General features: G+C 36.4%; 1 protein-coding gene across 2 annotated transcripts in view; it reads left to right on the forward strand.

Annotated features, from left to right (window-relative positions):
- The window catches only part of CUL5 (cullin 5), a 129,726-nt gene that overhangs the window by 78,273 nt on the left and 30,148 nt on the right, over window positions 1–21,305 (forward strand). For both annotated transcript variants that reach the window (XM_043481072.1, XM_043481073.1), the window contains 4 exons: window positions 8,092–8,185; window positions 17,326–17,456; window positions 17,701–17,808; window positions 20,645–20,709. In XM_043481072.1, coding sequence (XP_043337007.1) covers window positions 8,092–8,185; window positions 17,326–17,456; window positions 17,701–17,808; window positions 20,645–20,709 — 398 coding nt within the window. The remainder of the gene's footprint in view (window positions 1–8,091; window positions 8,186–17,325; window positions 17,457–17,700; window positions 17,809–20,644; window positions 20,710–21,305) is intronic.

A 21,305-nucleotide genomic window follows, 5' to 3' on the forward strand; every position in this document is an offset into this window, starting at 1 on the left:
AAAAATCATTTCTGTGGAATTCTTTTCAAAAATGAATAACTGAATAACTTATTCAAATGAAAAAATTCTAGACAATCCCTATTTGAGGGGCAGTCTACAAATAACTGGCTACTATTCTTTAAAAGTATCAAGATCGTAGTACACACAATCACATGCACAGACCAAGGAATTGTCACAGATTGAAGGAGACTAGGAAAACTAACAACCAAAAACAGCTTGGGCTTGTAGATAAGATCCTGGAACAGGAAAGAGACATTAGTGGAAACACTGGTGAATTTCTAATAAGGTCTGTAGTTAATTCATAGTGGTAAGTCAGTATTATTTTCCTGGTTTTGATAGTTGTGCTATAGTTATGTAAAAAGTTACCATTATAGGAAATGGGGTGATGTATGTTTGGACATGCTCTGTTATATTTACTTTAATGTGGTAAATGAAAGTAAAATGTTAAAAAAGGATATTATGAAGAATGCCTTTGTTTTTATTTGGGAAGCATCAATGGAGATGATCATATGGCATTTTCCTCCACTGAACTAATCAGGAAATCAAATTAACAGGGTTCCTAACATTATACCATTTCATTTTAGGAATGAACATAAAGTCCCATTTTTAATGGATAAAAATTTATATCCCAAAGGGATTTTGACATGTATAAGCCAATAAAAGTTAATCTCAAGATTTTTCTCTAACAGTTTTTATATGTAAAATGTTTAAATTTTAGGTTTAGTACATAATCACAAAAATATTTTTAGGATCCCCTTATAGATTTATCCTAATGTAACTTTCATTTTAGTCTCCTCGTTATCAGTATAGCAGATTCTAATAGATGAATCAAAGAAAAGTGACTTATGCTGTGAATTGTTTAAATAGTTGTTTTAGATATTTTGAACTGAAATCTCTAGTCTAAAAGTTTTCAGTGAAGGTAGTATCTACCTCCAGCGAGTGTGAATTTGTAGAGACATTTTAATGTTCAGTGGTCCCACTGGCCACTCATGTAAGAGAAAATCTTTATACTTACTTGAATCTAGAATTTAATTTTATTTTAGTTATAAACCAAAACACTTTCGCATGATACTAGTAATACACTTCATTTTCTAGGTGTGATATTATTTTGTAACTTAAAGAGTGGTGATATATTTTTTGTTTGAAATCTTAAATTTTTTTCACTGTTGGATATTTATTTCATCTATAGTAATAGTGCTCATGCTATTTGAGTCACCAATGGACCTGTGTTGAATTGAAGTTGGGATCATGAATGCTGCCATTTTGTCCCTCCGGTTTGTGACCTGAGTGGAGTCTTGCCCCACTGGTTTTAATTAGCCTCACTCTAATTGTCCTAGTTTGGACTGCGTGCCCAAACTTGGATCATATGCTTTGTGTGTAAGTGTGTCTTTGTACACATGCTGCAAGCATGCTTGAGTCATCAGTATATATGTGTTTGTAATAGGTGTTACATAGTGATACTTGACTCATCTAGAAGATAACCCATTTAGTAACTTTAGTTACTTGCAGTTCAGTGGAGAACCTGGAAAGTAAGTTAGGCCAAGAGTTCTGAGCAGCTGCATTGTCTTAGATGTCTGATAGGCCTACTTCAACTTTTACTTATAGGAGAGCAACTTAGTCCCACCTAGATCCAATTATACACACAGTTCTGGTAAGATTGATGATCATTGGATGGGCCTGTGGCAGATGAGCAAAACCGGGTAAAAGGCTTCAGAACTCTGCTGCTTAAAAAGGCGCTATTGACCACAAAAAGGGACACTTAACAGTAAGAACAGAATGAGAAAAAAACAGCCCCTCTAAACTGATGTTGCCATTCTTTCAAAAAATTTTCACATTGTTATGCATTAAAAAGTTGAGAAAATTAACACTGTTGGATTAAAAGTGTGGCTAATATTGTGACATTTTACATTTTCTCCAAATTTAGGAATTTTATGGCAAATTTACTGATTATTAAGTAGATTAGAGGGCCTGGGACAAACTACTAACAGATGCATGGCATTGCCTACATTGTAGCAAATGTAGCAGTGAGATTATTCTCCTTTTATGTAAAGTATAGAAAGTATTTCCTTTTATATATTAATACCCCCCAAAATGAGAAAAAATATAAAAGAAAATAACTTGAAAAAATTTTTTTCTGAGGCTATTAGTATTTTAGGTGATAGTCTTATATACCTTGGTTTTACCTGAAGGCATCTGTTTATTATTTATTATGCACCTGAACTATATCAGGCCTTGTGCTAGCAGGGATAAGAAGATAAGAACTGATTCTTGTCTTCAAAGTAACACTAGAATTAAATGGAATGATGGAATAGAGAGAGTGAAATGATGATGGTTAGTCTTCATTTCTTCACAGTGACCAAAGCTCTGATAGGGAGGCAGTGTGTTATACTGACTAGGGGCATACATGTTGCAAGAAGGTGAGGAGTTTAATTCCATTGTCATTTACCAGCTGTGTGCCTGTTATCAATTTCTTCAAATTGTAAAGTGAGGGTAATACCTACTTGTGTTTAATGCACTACCATATCAAAACATTTAAGTGCTGTGCCTAGCATGGTACTTTTTACTACTAGGGCTATGATTTACAGAAGTTGCTTACTTATTCTCAGACAGAAACTATTTTACTACATATGCAAAACATTGAGTAAAAAACTGAATTAGCAACAAGGTCACAAGTCATAAGTTATTAGCATTAAAGTACTTGTTAACCTTCAAGTATTTAAGTATATTAAGGGTGGTATTTAAAAAGTCAAGGTGAGTCTAATTGGCTTCATTGGTCTATAGAGAGTTACTTGTATAACTAGTTTAGAAATGAAGCAACTTAACACTGGTTATAAAGGTTTAAAAAAAAAGTTAATTTTGAGAATAGCCATACATGGAATAAATGAATTCTTGAATACATTATAGATATCTTTGTATGGTTAAAGACCTGATAATGATAAAGTAGAATCTTAAGGTGGAGTAATCTAGAATGATTTTTAATTTGATGACTCTATTTTATAGCTCAGGGAAAAGCAAATTATTACTTATATGGAATTACATAACAAAAATCAGAACTGTTCCTATTGCTTTCATTAAACTTCAGTGAAGTAGCATTAATTGTGCAAACTGAATACCACTGAAAAAGACTCTACTATGTCAGTTAGCCTACTATCCAAACTTGCATCTTCACAGACCTGTGCATTCATTCATTCAGCAAATACTGAGTGCCTGCTGTGTTTTATGGCAGGCGTCATCTTTGAAGAGCTTTGCTATAAAGGAAGGTAAAACATCAAGCACATTGATAGTTAAAGTGTTTCACCTTGCAGACCTCTGGGGAGATTGCTATGGATTTAGAAGTTGTGCTCATCTCAGGCAAAATACAGGAATTGATGACATATGGCAAAAAGTTTTTTTCTTCACGGAAGCTAGCAAAAGGAGACAGAAAGGGAATACAAGGTGAGAGAGATGGTTTATCACTATCCTTTCCATTCAAGATGTACTTTTCAAATAACCAGTATATACCTAGGGTTGACTCTGTTTGTAGGACTTTGGTAAATGATGGGGAGAAAAATACAAAAGAGCAATAACATGGCCCTTGCTCTGAAGGATCTGGCCCTCTTGTGATGACAAGACTCTTTGGAAATAAGCAACTGCCCTTTCTTCTTTTTGCCTATATAAAGTAGTTTTCTAAAGGATTTTTCAATACACAGGGATCTATACCATAATTCATCTCTCTCTCTTTTTAAATTATTTGCTATGAAACTTTTCAAATATTTACAAAAGTAGAGAAAATAGTGGAATGAACCCCACCCTCCAAACTCAGCCAGCAGATTCAACAGCGATCATCATTTTGTAATATTTGGTTAAGATTCCTTTTTTCATTTCTTTCCTTTTCTTTTTTCCTTTTCCTCCTTTCTTACTGTTTCTTTTCCTTCCCTTTTTTTTTTTTTTTTTTTAGCATGCAGGATCTTAGTTCCCTGATCAGGGATCAAACCCAGGCCCTCAGAGTGAAAGTGCAAAGTTCTAACCATTGGACCACCAGGGAATTCCCTTTTTGCTTTCTTCTCTTTTTTTCCAAAGTTTAAAAAAATTATGATGTACATTGCTACGCTAAACACATCTGTATTATAACATTATTTTTAATGCCTGTTTGTAGTTCATCATATATATGCACTATAGAAAGCAATTCTCTACTGATGGGAATTTTCTTTATTATTCATTATTATTATAGTTTATTTTTTATGAATAGTTCTTTCTGGAATATATTTACATGCTTATATCTTTATATCTTATATCCTTCTATATTTTTGACATCTTTATGCATACATCTTTCTTACATGTGGCATTCTTGGAATGGAATTTCCTGGAAATGAGATTGCTGAAGCAAAGAGCATGCACCTTTTACAGATTGCTATATAATACCAAACTGACTTTCAGAAATACTGTTGTTAATTCTTATTTCCATTAACAGTATGCTTGTTTATCTTTGCTGATCTGAGTTTTGTCAGTCTATTAATTTTACCAATTTCCTGGTATTAAAAGATTTTTTTATGTGCATTTAAAAATTACTGGGGGACTTCCCTGCCAGTCCAGTGGTTAAGACTCTGTGCATCCAGTGCAGAGGGCATGGGTTCCATCCCTGGTTGGGGAATTAAAATCCCACATGGTGTATGGCATGACCAAGAAAAGAAGAAGAAGAAAAATCACTAATGAGGCTGAGCGTGTTTATTCTTATTATGAACCATTTGTATTTCTTCTTTTGTGAGTTCAGGCTACTCTTTTATAAGCATTACTTTCATTATTTATTTATTTATTCAGAAATCATAATATCATTATTTTCAAGGTGCTTCATAATTTTGTCCTAAGTTCTTTTTCCAACTTAATAATGTCCAGTAAGAGTCATTCTACCCACTAACAAATAATTCCCAATTCATATACTTCATTCTGTTCATTTTTTTCTTGGATTCATGCTTTTAAGTATTGTTTTACTATTCTTTTCTGCCTATTCAAACCCTTCAGAATTCTTAAAGCCCATCTTGCAGTAGTCTCTCCAAATACTGTAGCCTTTACCCATTTTCTCTTATTTGAATTCCCACTGTATCTGTTGTTTCTACACCTTGATTTAGTAGCAGATTATAGGCTGCTTTATGTTATGTATCAAGCACTGTGTTGAGTCCATGAGTATATAGCTGCACAGAGCACAGTCTGTCCTTGTGAAGTTTATAGTGTAGTAATGGTTTGTTTATTCCCACTTCTTTGCTTTATGGTGATTGAACTTTTCATATACCTCTGTTATGTATGAAGAATACATACATGTTTAGATATACTATAGTTGCATAACCCCAACTATATTGTATTGAGAGTATTGAGCATATAAACCATGTTTTATCTTCTCTGTTTCTTATAACACTTAACTAATTTCTGAGCACATAGCCATTACTAAGTGTATACTTGCTCTCTTAGTATAGTATCAAAAGTCATAGGCTTGGAGTCACATACCTGACCTCATATTACAGCTCAAGATCTTATGAACTGTATAACATTTCAAAGTAGCTTAGCCTCTCTAAGCTTATTTGCTCATATATTAAATACCTGCTTCATAAGGCTGTCATGGGTTAAATGACATATTGATATTAATCAGATGATATATGTAAAGGATTTAGCACAATGTTTGGTACAGCATAGATTCTCATTAAAAGATATTAGTTATTGTAATAATTTGTGTAACCTTTCAAGCTACAAAGTGCTTCAGTAACCTTTCTTTTTTTCCCTCAGTAACCTATTACATCCCTAACTCCTTTCATCTAAGCAGTTACCAAATTCTACTCAATTTATTCAGCTATCTTGTCAATGTAGCCTCTCCTTTATTTTATTTATTTATTTATTTATTTGGTTGTACCACTTGGCTTGCAGGATCTTGGTTACCTGATTAGGAACTGAACCCAGGCCCTTGGCAGTGAATGGCTGAGTGGTAACCATTGGACCACCTAGCCTCCCTAGCCTCTCCTTTTAATCCTCACTGAAACCCACAATAAGAAATATATTTTTTATTGTAACTTAGTATGTTCTTAGTGTATTTACTCATATCTGAAACAAAATTCTATGAAATAATATTCATTGTTATTGTATGTGAAGCACTCTGATATTTTTGTTGTAGTTCTGTTCTATATTATTTTAAAAAGAAAAGTTGGGAAAAAAAAAAGAAAAGTTGGTCACAGCCATTAAAATATTTCACAACAAACAGGTTGAAACACACAACCCTAGATTTTTTGGAGTCTGCTGAATTTGGACTACTCCTGAGTTAGATTATGTTCAAGTGTAAATTTTCAGTGAAATAGAAAACAGATGATTTTAGAAAATAGAGCTTATTTTAGAAAACAGAGCTTATTCTGGTTGCATTTTGTTATTCATTAGTTATATATAGTTAGATTTACCTATTCTCTGTTGAAGGTGGGAGTGTTCTGTTGTGCATATTCCAGAGCCGGTATAGAATGAAATTACTAAGTAATTGGGTCAGAGCTTCCCACCTTGGCAGAAATTTCTCAACCACTTCATATATCTGTTGCTTTTCTTAGGACAGAATTGACGTACATGGACTTTAAAGTCATTAGCATAATTCTCAGAGAGGGACCTAAAAACTTTTATTGCAGTAATTTTTCTAACATTTTAAAAAACAGAAACAGTGGTATAATGAATCTCCATTCCTATATTCAACATCAGTAATTAGCATCATTAAGTCAGTTCTAAGAGGAATTTTTAGCAAAGAACTTGTAAGGCACATACAATTCCCTTTCCTTAATACAGATAGCTGATCTGTTTTAAGAAGAGAGATATCAGCCCTAGTGTACCTTGTGTAGGTAATCAGAACCTATTCATTTTGATACCTGCAAGGAGAGTAAAAATACACAGAGGAGTAGTGATGGAGTGGGGTAGATTTTCCTGAGGCCCAGCCAGAACGTTAGACCCTGACCATCTTACGTAGAACCTTTCAGCAGCCTTGTTTGCCAGTCTCCCTACTACCACTCGGTACTACCTACCTTGCTGCTGTTAGACTGATCTTTTAAAAATGACTTGGTGGGGGAATAGGTGGTCATTACATTTATCTTCTATTTAAAACCTTTGCTACCTATAGAATGGGCTTCCCTGGTGGCTCAGCGGTGAAGAATCTGCCTGGCCGTGCAGGAGACGTGGGTTCATTCCCTGGGTGGGAAAGATCCCCTGGAGAAGGAAATGGCAATTCACTCCAGCATTCTTGCCTGGAAAATCCCATGGACAGAGGCACCTGGAGGGCTACAGTCTGAGGGGTTGCAAGAGTCAGACGCAGCTTAGCAACTAAGCAGCAACAACAGCCTTTAAAGTCCCAAACCTTAGATCTTTATTTGAAATCTCACTCCAGTCTACCTTTCTAGCTTTCTCTCCTATTGTCTCTTTACTGCCATATTCAGTTTCATATTAGAATAACCAATCCATTTTAAGACTTGTATTCCCTTTTCAAGATCCAATTTAAATTTCATCAGGTGGATGAGACCTTTTTAACTACCCAGAAAAAAATGGTAGTTCCTTTGTTTGTATGTGTGTGTTTTGCCACTTAACTGAGTTTATTTATTAAAGTTTGCCCTTTATAAGGTAGTGATCTTCTCCAAAGCAGAGGTTATAGCTTTCTCTTCTTGGTATCCTAACACTTCTTTGGTGCCCACAACAGTGAAACCTACTATGAGTTTAATTGAATGTTCATACTTTTAGAATTTTAGCATCTAACTCCAACACAGGTTCTCTCCAGATAAGAGTTCACTACAGTTTTTTTTTTTTAATTTGATTTTGTAGATTAAAAATTTTTTCCTTCCCTCACTGGGGACTTTTACTGAAATTTCTATAGAGAACCTGAGTTCCTAGGCTTTTGCTTAGTGGGAAGTATATTTGGTAAACTAATATAGAGTATCCATCTTCATCAATTCTCTAATAAAGGTAAGAAAAATCTACTTTCAGTATACTTAGTTTTCTGCTGTTGTTAAACAATGTGGTTTTATGGAACTGTAAAGCAAAATGGAGTGGAGTACATTTGTGCCTTATTTGTGCTTATAATAGCCTTGACAAATTTTTGATATATTTCAGCTCATGGAATGCTGTGTAAATGCCCTGGTGACATCCTTTAAAGAGACTATCTTAGCAGAATGCCAAGGCATGATCAAGCGAAACGAAACTGAAAGTAGGTAAAACACTACATAAAGTTATCATACTCTTTTAATAGGATATCTTTGAAGCACATCACTTTTAATAAATTACTGTTAGATCATTCTTTTATACATATGTATTTTCATTATGGAAAACTGTGTAAAGAAAAGGCTCAAAGTATTTAGCATAGTTAGAAATGCTGTAAAGAAGATTATGAATTTGTATCTTAAGCATTTTTTTCTCCTTGGGTATCATTATGTTTGTATGTGCTCATGTCAATTTCAGTTTGTCCTCAAAAGTAAGACTGCTTTTATTTTTTTTTCCATTTATTTTTATTAGTTGGAGGCTAATTACTTTACAATATTGTAGTGGTTTTTGCCATACACTGACATGAATCAGCCATGGATTTACATGTGTTTCCCCATCCCGATCCCCCCTCCCACCTCCCTCCCCATCCCATCCCTTTGGGTCTTCCCAGTGCACCAGCCCTGAGCACTTGTCTCATGCATCCAACCTGGGCTGGTGATCTGTTTCACCCTTTATAGTATACTTGTTTCAGTGCTGTTCTCTTAGAACATCCCACCCTCGCCTTCTCCCACAGAGTCTAAAAGTCTGTTCTGTACATCTGTGTCTCTTTTTCTGTTTTGCATATAGTGTTATTGTTACCATCTTTTTAAATTCCATATATATCCGTTAGTATCCTGTATTGGTCTTTATCTTTCTGGCTTACTTCACTCTGTATAATGGGCTCCAGTTTCATCCATCTCATTAGAACTGATTCAAATGAATTCTTTTTAATGGCTGAGTAATATTCCATAGTGTATATGTACCACAGCTTCCTTATCCATTCACCTGCTGATGGGCATCTAGGTTGCTTCCATGTCCTGGCTATTATAAACAGTGCTGCGATGAAACATTGGGGTGCACGTGTCTCTTTCAGATCTGGTTTCCTCGTTGTGTATGCCTAGGACTGTGATCACTGGGTCACATGGCAGTTCTATTTCCAGTTTTTAAGGAATCTCCACACTGTTCTCCATAGCGGCTGTACTAGTTTGCATTCCCACCAACAGTGTAAGAGGGTTCCCTTTTCTCCACACCCTCTCCAGCATTTATTGCTTGTAGACTTTTGGATAGCAGCCATCCTGACTAGTGTGTAATGGTACCTCATTGTGGTTTTGATTTGCATTTCTCTAATAATGAGTGATGTTGAGCACCTTTTCATGTGTTTGTTAGCCATCTGTATGTCTTCTTTGGAGAAACGTCTGTTTAGTTCTCTGGCCCATTTTTTGATTGGGTCATTTATTTTTCTGGAATTGAGCTGCAGGATTTGCTTGTATATTTTTGAGATTAATCCTTTGTCTGTTGCTTCATTTGCTATTATTTTCTCCCAATCTGAGGGCTGTCTTTTCACCTTGCTTATAGTTTCCTTTGTTGTGCAAAAGCTTTTAAGTTTCATTAGGTCCCATTTGTTTATTTTTGCTTTTATCCCCAATATTCTGGGAGGTGGGTCATAGAGGATCCTGCTGTGATTGATGTCAGAGAGTGTTTTGCCTATGTTCTCCTCTAGGAGTTTTATAGCTTCTGGTCTTACATTTAGATCTTTAATCCATTTTGAATTTATTTTTGTGTATGGTGTTAGAAGATGTTCTAGTTTGATTCTTTTACAAGTAAGTGGTTGACGAGTTTTCCCAGCACCACTTGTTAAAGAGGTTGTCTTTTTTCCATTGTATATTCTTGCCTCCTTTGTCGAAGATAAGGTGTCCATAGGTTCGTGGATTTATCTCTGGGCTTTCTATTCTGTTCCATTTGATCTATATTTCTGTCTTTGTGCAGTACCATACTGTCTTGATGACTGTGCTTTGTAGTAGAGTCTGAAGTCTGGCAGGTTGATTCCTCCAGTTCCATTCTTCTTTCTCAAGATTACTTTGGGCTGTTTGAGGTTTTTTGTATTTCCATACAAATTGTGAAATTATTTGTTCTAGTTCTGTGAAAATATTGTTGGTTGCTTGATAGGGATTGGCATTGAATCTATAGATTGCTTTGGGTAGTATACTCATTTTCACAATATTGATTCTTCTCCAATCCATGAACACGGTATTTTCTCCATCTGTTTGTGTCCTCTTTGATTTCTTTCATCAGTGTTTTATAGTTTTCTATGTTAGGTGTTTTGTTTCTTTAGGTAGATATACTCTAAGTATTTTATTCTTTTTGTTGCAATGGTGAATGGTATTGTTTCCTTAATTTCTCTTTCTGTTTTCTTCGTTGTTAGTGTATAGGAATGCAAGGGATTTCTCTGTGTTAATTTTATATCCTGCAACTTTACTATATTCATTGATTAGCTCTAGTAATTTTCTGGTAGAGTCTTTAGGGTTTTCTATGTAGAGGATCATGTCATCTGCAAACAGCGAGAGTTTCACTTCTTCTTTTCCTATCTGTATTTCTTTTACTTCTTTTTCTGCTCTGATTGCTGTGGCCAAAACTTCCAAAACTATGTTGAATAGTAGTGGTGAGAGTGGGCACCCTTGTCTTGTTCCTGACTTAAGGGGAAATGCTTATGCTTTTTCAATTTTTCACCATTGAGGATAATGTTTGCTGTGGGTTTGTCATATATAGCTTTTATTATGTTGAGGTATGTTCCTTCTATTCCTGCTTTCTGGAGAGTTTTAATAATTGGATGTTGAATTTTGTCAAAAGCTTTTTCTGCATCTATTGAGATAATCATATGGTTTTTCTTTCAATTTGTTAATGTGGTGTATTACATTGATTGATTTGTGGATATTAAAGAATCCTTGCATTCCTGGGATAAAGCCCACTTGGTCATGATGTATAATCTTTTTAATATGCTGTTGGATTCTGTTTGCTAGAATTTTGTTAACGATTTTTGCATCTATGTTTATCAGTGATATTGGCCTGTAGTTTTCTTTTTTTGTGGCGTCTTTGTCTGGTTTTGGAATTAAGGTGATGGTGGCCTCATAGAAGGAGTTTGAAAGTTTACCTTCTTCTGCAATTTTCTGGAAGAGTGTGAGTAAGATAAGTGTTAGCTCTTCTCTAAATTTTTGGTAGAATTCAGCTGTGAAGCCATCTGGTCCTGGGCTTTTGTTTGCTGGAGGGTTTCTGATTACAGTTTCGATTTCCATGCTTGTGATGGGTCTGTTAAGATCTTCTATTTCTTCCTGGTTCATTTTGGAAAGTTATACTTTTCTAGGAATTTGTCCATTTCTTCCAAGTTGTCCATTTATTGGCATAGAGCTGCTGGTAGTAATCTCTTATGATCGTTGTATTTCAGAGTTGTCTGTTGTGATCTCTCCATTTTCATTTCTAATTTTATTGATTTGGTTCTTCTTCCTTTGTTTCTTAGTGAGTCTTGCTAACGGTTTGTCGATTTTGTTTATCTTTTCAAAAAACCAGCTTTTAGCTTTGTTGATTTTTGCTATGGTCTCTTGTTTCTTTTGCATTTATTTCTGCCCTAATTTTTAAGATTTCTTTCCTTCTACTAACCCTGGGGTTCTTCATTTCTTCCTTCTCTAGTTGCTTTAGGTGTAGAGCTAGGTTATTTATTTGACTTTTTTCTTGTTTCTTGAGATAAGCCTGTAATGCTATGAACCTTCCCCTTAGCATTGCTTTTACAGTGTCCCATAGGTTTTGCGTTGTTGTGTTTTCATTTTCATTTGTTTCTATGCATATTTTAATTTCTTTTTTTATTTCTTCTGTGATTTGTTGGTTATTCAGAAGTGTGTTATTTAGCCTCCATATGCTTGAATTTTTAATAGTATTTTTCCTGTAATTGAGATCTAGTCTTACTGCATTGTGGTCAGAAAAGATGACTGGAATGATTTCAATTTTGTTGAATTTACCAAGGCTAGATTTATGGCCCAGGAAGTGATCTATTTTGGAGAGGGCTCTGTGTGCACTCGAGAAAAAGGTGAAATTGATTGTTTGGGGGTGAAATGTCCTATAGATATCAGTTGGGTCTAGCTGGTCCATTGTGTCATTTAAAGTTTGTGTTTCCTTGTTAATTTTCTGTTTAGTTGATCTATCCATAGGTGTGAGTTGGGTATTAAAGTCCCCCACTATTATTGTGTTACTGTTAATTTCCTCTTTCATACTCGTTAGCGTTTGCCTTACATATTTTGGTGCTCCTATGTTGGGTGCATATATATTTATAATTGTTAGATCTTCTTCTTGGATTGATCCTTTGATCATTATGTAGTGTCCTTCTTTGTCTCTTTTCACAGCCTTTATTTTAAAGTCTATTTTATCTGATATGAGTATTGCGACTCCTGCTTTCTTTTGGTCTCCATTTGTGTGAAATATTTTTTTCCAGCCCTTCACTTTCAGTCTGTATGTGTCCCTTGTTTTGAGGTGGTCTCTTGTATCCATTCAGCCAGTCTGCGTCTTTTGGTTGGGGCATTCAGCCCATTTACATTTAAGGTAATTATGGATAGGTATCGTCCCGTTGCCATTTGCTTTGTTGTTTTGGGTTCATGTTCATACAGCCTTTCTGTGTTTCCTGTCTAGAGAAGATCCTTTAGCATTTGTTGAAGAACTGGTTTGGTGGTGCTGAATTCTCTCAGCTTTTGCTTGTCTGTAAAGCTTTGAATTCTCCTTCATATCTGAATGAGATCCTTGCTGGGTACAGTAATCTGGGTTGTAGGTTATTCTCTTTCATTACTTTAAGTATGTCCTGCCATTCCCTTCTGGCCTGAAGGGTTTCTATTGATAGATCAGCTGTTATCCTGATGGGAATCCCTTTGTGTGTTATTTGTTGTTTCTCCCTTGCTGCTTTTAGTATTTGTTCTTTGTGTTTGATCTTTGTTAATTTGATTAATATGTGTCTTGGGGTGTTTCGCCTTGGGTTTATCCTGTTTGGGACTCTCTGGGTTTCTTGGACCTGTGTAACTATTTCCTTCCCCATTTTAGGGAAGTTTTCAGCTATTGTCTCCTCGAGTATTTTCTCATGGCCTTTCTTTTTGTCTTCTTCTTCTGGGACTCCTGTGATTCAAATGTTGGGGCATTTCACATTGTCCCAGAGGTCCCTGAGGTTGTCCTCATTTCTTTTGATTCTTTTTTCTTTTTTCCTCTCTGCTTCATTTATTTCCACCATTTTATCTTCTACCTCACTTATCCTATCTTCAAACTCCGTTATTCTACTCTTGGTTCCCTCCAGAGTGTTTTTGATCTCTTTTATTGCATTATTCATTTTTAATTGATTTTTTTATTTCTTCTAGGTCCTTGTTAAACATTTCTTGCATCTTCTCAATCTTGTCTCCAGGTTATTTATCTGTGACTCCATTTTGTTTTCAAGATTTTGGATCATTTTTATTATCATTATTCTAAATTCTTTTTCAGGTAGATTCCCTATCTCCTCCTCTTTTGTTTGGCTTGGTGGGCATTTTTCATGTTCCTTTACCTGTTCGGTATTTCTCTGCCTTTTCATCTTGTTTAGATTTCTGTGTCTGGAGTTGCCTTTCTCTATTCTGGTGGTCTGTGGTTCCTTTTTATTGTGGGGTTTTACCCAGTGGGTGGGGTTGGACGATTGGCTTGTCAAGGTTTCTTGGTTAGGGAAGCTTGCGTCGGTGTACTGGTGCGTGGAACTGGATTTCTTCTCTCTGGAGTGCAACGGAGTGTCCAGTAGTGAGTTTTGAGATGGGTCTATGTGTTAGGTGTGACTTTGGGCAGCCTGTATGTTGACACTCAGGGCTATGTTCCTGCATTGCTGGAGAATTTGCGTGGTATGTCTTGCTCTGGAACTTACTGGCTCTTGGGTGGTGGTTGGTTTGAGTGTAGGTATGGAGGCTTTTGGATGGTCTCTTATTACTTAATGTTCCATGTAGTCAGGAGTTTTCTGGTTTTCTCAGGTTTTGGGCTTAAGTCTCCTACCTCTGGATTTCAGTCTTATTCTTCCAGTAGCCTCAAGGCTTCTCCAACTATACAGCACTGATAATAAAACTTCTAGGTTAATGGTGAAAAGATTCTCCACAGTGAGGCACACCCAGAGAGGTTCACAGAGTTACATGAAGTAGAGGAGAGGGAGGAAGGAGATAGAGATGAGCAGGAGGAGAAAAAGGGGGACTCAAGAGGAGAGAGACAGATCTACACAGTACTCTGTTCCCTAAGTGTTCTCCATAGCCCAGAACACCCACAGAGATTCACAGAATTGGATTGGGAAGAGAAGGGGGAGGGAGGAAATAAGAAGTGATCTAGGGAGAAAAAGGTGAGTCAAAAGGGGGAGAGAGTAATCATCACACTCCTGAGTAAAAATGGGTACTGAATATTGGATTCTTAAGTGCCCAAAATTGATATCAGATACTGAAAAACAAAGATTAAGAATCTAGAGGTTAGACTCTTAAAAATACAATATTAAAAACAAAAACACAAAAAATTTAAGAAATATATATGAAGTTTGCTTTAAAAATAGGGTCCTTTTTTTTTTTTGCAAGGTTATAGTGAAATGAAAATGAAAATTAAGGGGTAATAGAGGACTTTAAAAGAAAATTAAAAAAAAGAAGAAAGGAAAAAAAATTTTTTAATTAAAAAAATTAGTAAAAATATATGAAAATGAAAAATAAGGAGTAATAGAGGACTTTAAAAGAAAATAAAAGAAAATGAAAATTAACAAGTAATAGAGGAGTAATAGGGAATTTTAAAAGAAAATAAAAAAAAATTAAAAAAAAAATTTTTTTTAATTAAAAAAAAAGTAAAAATATATCTAGGAATTTCTCTGGAGCTGTTGCGGGCAGTGTGGGTTCAGTTCAGTTTCAGATAGCTCCTTGTTCCAGCTTACACTTCTCGATATCTATAGGCCCCTTCCGGTGTAGTCAGTGTTAACTACAGGGATTTTAATCTGTTGCACTGGTCACTTCTGAAGCGGTTCCCTTTGTTTATCTGACTTCTGTTTGCCGGTCTCTTCAGTGTCTAATTTCCGCCGTGACACAGGCAGGTGGACGTGGTCTCTTGTTTAGGTTCACTTGTTCAGTTTTGCTGCGGGGAGGGAGGGGCACTGCAGACAAATATCACTGGCCTGTGTGGGGAGCACTCGGAGTGTTCTGGCCACCTGGGTTTGCACCTGCTCACGGCGTGTGTGCTTTCACTGTCTACACTGCTCAGGCTCCAGGCTGCTCTCCAGGGAGCGGGCCCTGAGTTGCGTGCACTTCCCAGGCCTAAGCCACTCAGGTTCCAGTTTTCGGGTACTCCACAAAAGCACAGATTCAGTTGGGCCTGCGTTTTGTGCCTTCCCCAGCTAGAGCAGCTCAGGCAGCCAGGAGCTTGAGGAGCGCACTCTCCCCAGGTGTTGTGCGCCTTCTCCCCTCCGCAGTCCCAGCCTCAGTTTCCACGCCCACTGGTTGGGCGCACCTTGTGTCTATTTTGGGGAGCTGGTCTCTAGCCGTGACCCTCCTGGCAGATGTCAACCATCCAGAATCTCAGGAAGTCTTTGGATAGAGACTGGAAGCCTGTTTGCCATTTGGTAGGGGTGCTGTCTCTGGGGTCGAGTTTGCCCCTTTCCCCTCCCCCCTGCCTCCTGCCTCCAGCGGGGATTGGGCCAGTCCACCGCCGGCTAGCTCTTCTCTGAAATTGCTCAGTCCTTCCCTTGTTCTGCGAACAGGCCGGCAATGTGTTCCGTTAGCGCTTTTCGCTGGTAATTCTCTCTTGCTATCCCACAGTTTAAGTTGCTATCTTACATTAGCTCCCTCCAATTGCCCTCAGGGCATTCAGGCTCCCGTCCTTACCCTAAGCAATGCCGCCTGCCCCTCTCGGTTCAGCCCCTACTTGCTGGTGGCGGATGCGAGCGTCTGGGGTACTTTTCTGCTGGGAGTTGCTTTTAGGCATGTAATCTGTGGGTTTTATTTATTTTTCCTCCCAGTTAGGGTGCCCTCCAAGATTCGAAAACTTCCCCCAGACCCGCCAGTGAGAGGGTTTCCTGGTGTCTGGAAACTTCCTCTATTATGACTCCCTTCCAGGGATGGGTCTCCGTCCCTAGCTCTTTTGTCTCTCTTTTTATCTTTTATATTTTGTCCTACCTCCTTTCGAAGACAATGGGCTGCTTTTCTGGGTGCCTGATGTCCTCTGCTAGTGATCAGAAGTTGTTTTGTGGAGTTTGCTCAGCGTTCAAATGTTCTTTCGATGAATTTGTAGGGGAGAAAGTGGTCTCCCTGGCCTATTCCTCTGCCGTCTTAGCTCCTCCTTTAAGACTCTGCTTTTAAAGGTTAATTTAAATGATAAACGTACAGTATAGGATAGAACTAGGTAATTTGACTTTTGTGTGGAACTTTATGACAAATATTTTTAGAAAGCAGTAAAACTCTCTGTGTTTGTAATCTTGATCCCTCTCCCCCATAAAGTTATATTTGGGGAAGTAGAAAGTACATTAATACCAAAAGAAATACATACCAAAAAGAAAATTTACCCATATCCTTACTACTCAGAGACAACCACTTTTAACATTTTGATGTATTGCTCTCTAGATTTCATGTTGTAAAATTGCAAGGTGTTATTTAATCTCTAGTTGTGTTTCAAGTATGTATTGCAGTTCACTTAAATCTATACATTCTTCAGAAGTATTTTTGTAATAAAAGCAAGTTTCTCTCTTAGTACAAATGAAATATTTGAATTTCTGTATGCAAAACTAAGTAGAGTCCACTGATCCAAGGTGGGGGTTAACAGAAGAAAGTTTTGTAAACTGAAAAATTCTTTATGAGTACAGTTTTATATTATTTCATTACTCTGAATAATCTGAGGACATGATTATTTTACCCCTTGATGTTGCTGTGTATTGTGTGTTTAATATTGCATCTACCTTATGAAAAGTACTTAACTTCTGTGTAAACTTTTGTGTTCCTTAGAATAAATATATTCCATTTCATTGAAAGTCAGGTGACTCACCTTTTAAGAGGAGTTGGGTTTTACAGTATGTGATCGCTTTATTTAGAGTTTTTTTTAAAAATAATTTTTGTCACACTGAGAAGGTAGATCAGGCAGTTATAGTATTTTGCTTATGCTTATTATAGCAACTCCTAAACTAATTGTACTCGCAGAATACTGTTAAAGCTGTCAACTTCCAACTAATATTTCCCCACACTCTTATTATCATAGGCATTCTAGATCCATGATACAAATCAAAGAGAAAATCTATTCTGATGGATGAAATGATTACATGAGTATGTCCTATCCTTTCAGAATTACATTTAATGTTTTCATTGATGGACAAAGTTCCTAATGGGATAGAGCCAATGTTAAAAGACTTGGAGGAGCATATCATCAGTGCGGGCCTGGCAGATATGGTAGCAGCTGCTGAAACTATTACTACTGTAAGTTTTCCTCAATGACAGTAGTAGGTGTATATCAAGGTTATTTTGTAAATGCAGGATCAGGTATTTAAACTAGTAATTGATGGTAAAATAGTGATGTTGGAACATCTTTCCTAAGAAAAAATATTTCAGAAAATTTTCCAAATTTTAAAGCTATAATTTATTAAAATTATGTTTATATTTTCTTTTTTTGTGTGTATTAGTCTCTTTTTTAAAACTCAATATAAAACACTTTATTTTTTAGGACTCTGAGAAGTATGTTGAGCAGTTACTTACACTATTTAATAGATTCAGTAAACTTGTCAAAGAAGCTTTTCAAGATGACCCACGATTTCTTACTGCAAGAGACAAGGTAATAGTCCTGTATATTAACACTGTTGTCATAATTTAATTGTAGTAAGAAACTTGCATCATTATGCTATTAAATTACAAAGTAAAAAACCTAGCAACTCTTATTTTTCAACAGTGGAGGGCAACCATATTGCATGTGATTTCTTATATGCTTTTGTAAGGATTGGGTATGCTTGTGAACCAGAATTTAGCTAGAAATTAGCTCTCTTCCTCATTTTTTCAAGAATGTTTTCCTCTTTAGAATATTACTGATTATTGAATTCCTACTCATCCTTCCTTAAGACTCAGCTCAAAGTATACTTCTCTTGGAATTTCCTTGATACTCTGCCTCCACCCACATCCTGTCCCAAGCAGAGTTGATTTCTTTGTCCTATTTCCTTTCCTACGGCTCTTATGAGAGTTATATCACATTTATCCCTGTTTTCCATACCTTATTTCCCACAATTATAGTCTAGGATAATGATAATGAAACATAATATTATCCTTAAAGTTGTATTTTTTTTAAATGTCATAAACCTATCACTAGAAATTACCATTAGTTTTCCCACTCTTAAACTACCTCTTCTTACTTCCCAAGTGAAATATTTTTCTAGATTCTAAAAAGACAATCAGCTTTCTCCAGTAGCTTTTTAAAAATCACTATTTTTAGATGGATAAATGGATAGAAAGGTACAGAGGTAAATAAAATATGAAAGGGATGTAAGGGAGTGTGGAGGTAATAAGGTGGTTGGAAATATTAAATTGAGTGGCCTGCAAAGGCTTTATTGAGGTGACATTCAGATTAAGATTGAAGTTGACTAAGAAACAAGTCACCTGGCTGTCTGAGGGAATAATGCTTTAGCCAGAAGGGACAGCACTTGTAAAGACTCTAAGGCAAGACTATACCTGTCATGTTCCAGAACCAGAGAAGAAAGAGATCATTGTGGCCAGAGTGGACTGAGTGAGGGGGAGAATAGTAAGAAATCAGAAATGGGTAGTCAGGGATAACAGGAGACCAGATCTTCGTAGGACTGTGAGAGCCATGGTAAGGAGTTTTATTTCTACTCTGAGTAGTATAGGAACTCATAGAAAGGTCTCAAACTAAATGACAGAATCTGACTTAACATTTTATCAGAATCACCTGTCTTACTACAAAAAGAACAGGCTGAAGGAGGCAAGAGAGGAAGCAAGAATATGGGTTAAGAACCTATTTAAGTAATTCAGTTAAGTAATGATGGAAGCACAGCCCAGAAGGATAGTAGGTGGAGTTGTTGGATTTTTAATGTGTTGTGAAAATAGAGTATGTAGGACTTGATACTAGAATCAGATGTGGAATGTGATCAAAAGAGATCAGTCAAGGATGACACTCACATTTTCTGATCAGTCAAAAGTATATGCTTGCTGAGGTGATGGAAGATGAAGACTTTGAAAGAAGCAGGTTTGGGGGAGACAGTTAAAGAGAGACTAGGAACTCGGTTCTGGACAAAGTTAACTTTGAAATGTTTATTAAACATCCATATGGCAACATCAGATCTGGAGCTTAATGGAGGGGGTGGGCCTTCAAAAATAAATTTGGGACCTTCAGCATATAGATGGTTTTTAAAGCTCTGACACTGGCTGTATAAAGTCTTCAAATTAAGAGTGAGGGTAGCAAAGAGAAGAAACCCAAGGATTGATCTGGGCCATTCTAAAGTTCGTTATTGGAAAAATAGGAACCATCTTTCCTGAGGAGAGAGGAGAATGCTGTGCTAGAAAACAAGTGGGAAACACTTTGCAGGAAGAGGACATGGTTTGCTGTTTTAAAATCCTGATTTTAAAGGTCAGGTAGGATGAGAGTCTAACCGACTGTGGTCTTCAGCTCCGTGGAGGTTGTGAGTGACTTTGACAAGAATGATTGATTGGAATAGAAGTGTGAAAGCCTGATTAAAACAGTTTCAAATAAGAATGGTTGTAGTGAAATTAGTGACAATGAGTTAGATAATTCTTCTAGAAGTTTAGCTTAATGAGAGACAGAGAAATATGGGGCAGTAGCCAAAGGTGGACAAAGCCAAGAGAGAATCTTTAAGATTTAAAATAATATATATGCATACTGAGGCTATAAAAATAATGGAGAAAGGGAAAATTGATGATGCTGGAGAAAGAGGAGGGAATTCTGATTACTTTGGTTTTCTCATTGAAATAGGAAGTCATATCATCAGCTGAGAATATGCATGAGGGAGGAAATACTGGAGATTTGAAGAGAAAGGAGGTGACATGAAAATATTTTCTAGGAGACTGCGTGGACAAGAGAAAATGTTATGGTTATCAAGCAGCATTAAGACCTCACTTGAGAATAATGATAATCATAACATGACAAGAGCATGTTGAAATCATTAACTTGAAAAATTCTATCAGGCCAGATAACCATATATGCAAAACAGAAAGAGAGACACAGATGTACAGAACAGACTTTGGGACTCTATGGGAGAAGGCAAGGGTGGGATATTCTGAGAGAATAGCATTGAAACAAGTATACTATCAAGGGTGAAACTGGTCACCAGCCCAGGTTGGATGCATGAGACAAGTGCTCAGGGCTGGTGCACTGGGAAGACCCAGAGGGATGGGATGGGGAGGGAGGCGGGAGGGGGAATCGGGGTGGGGAACACACATAAATCCATGGCTGATTCATGTCAGTGTATGGCAAAAACCACTACAATGTTGTAAAGTAATTAGCCTCCAACTAATAAAAATAAATGGAAAAAAAAATGTAAGGGAGAAAAAAAAAGGCTAATTTGTATTTTTTAGAATTACAGTAATTCCTCTAACTGTATTTTAAGTATTAAAAATAATGTTCATATCTTATTTTACATTATTTGCAGGCATATAAAGCAGTTGTTAATGATGCTACCATATTTAAACTTGAATTACCTTTGAAGCAGAAGGGGTAAGTGTTTTAAATCATATGTTTATAATTCTTAGATTTTACGGAGTGTATAATATGTTATTAGATATGCATATGCAAAGTGCCCTATTTCCCTAACCCTATGAGGTTTATTTTTTGTTTTTTAACTGTTACGATTTTGCTGCCTTTGATTATTAAAAACTGTCTTGATTTTAAATTTTATATTATCTCTTCTTGTGACCAAAGAATGTTGACCTTCTTTTTTTAAGTTAAAAAAGTTTTGTTCTAAATCTTTCAGAATCTTTGCTTGGTTTTTCTTCCTCATTGTTCACCAGTTACTTTATAACCTATAAAAGCATAGAATATGACTCTCTTCACCATGATGATTAAAAAAAGAGAAATTGGAACTATGCTGGTAGTCCCGTGGCTACGCCTCCACACTTCCAGTGCAGGGGACTCAGGTTTGATCCCCTGGTCAGGGAGCTAGATCCCACATGCTGAAACTGAGAGTTCGCATGCCACAACTAAAGATCCTGCATGCTGCAACTAAGACCTGGCACATCCAAATAAATAAAAAATTTTTTTCCAAAAGGATATAAATTTTAATGTGAATGTTTATGTTACTGTTTTTTTAAATT

The sequence above is a fragment of the Cervus canadensis genome, chromosome 11 (assembly GCF_019320065.1).
Source record: "Cervus canadensis isolate Bull #8, Minnesota chromosome 11, ASM1932006v1, whole genome shotgun sequence".
Taxonomy (NCBI): domain Eukaryota; kingdom Metazoa; phylum Chordata; class Mammalia; order Artiodactyla; family Cervidae; genus Cervus; species Cervus canadensis.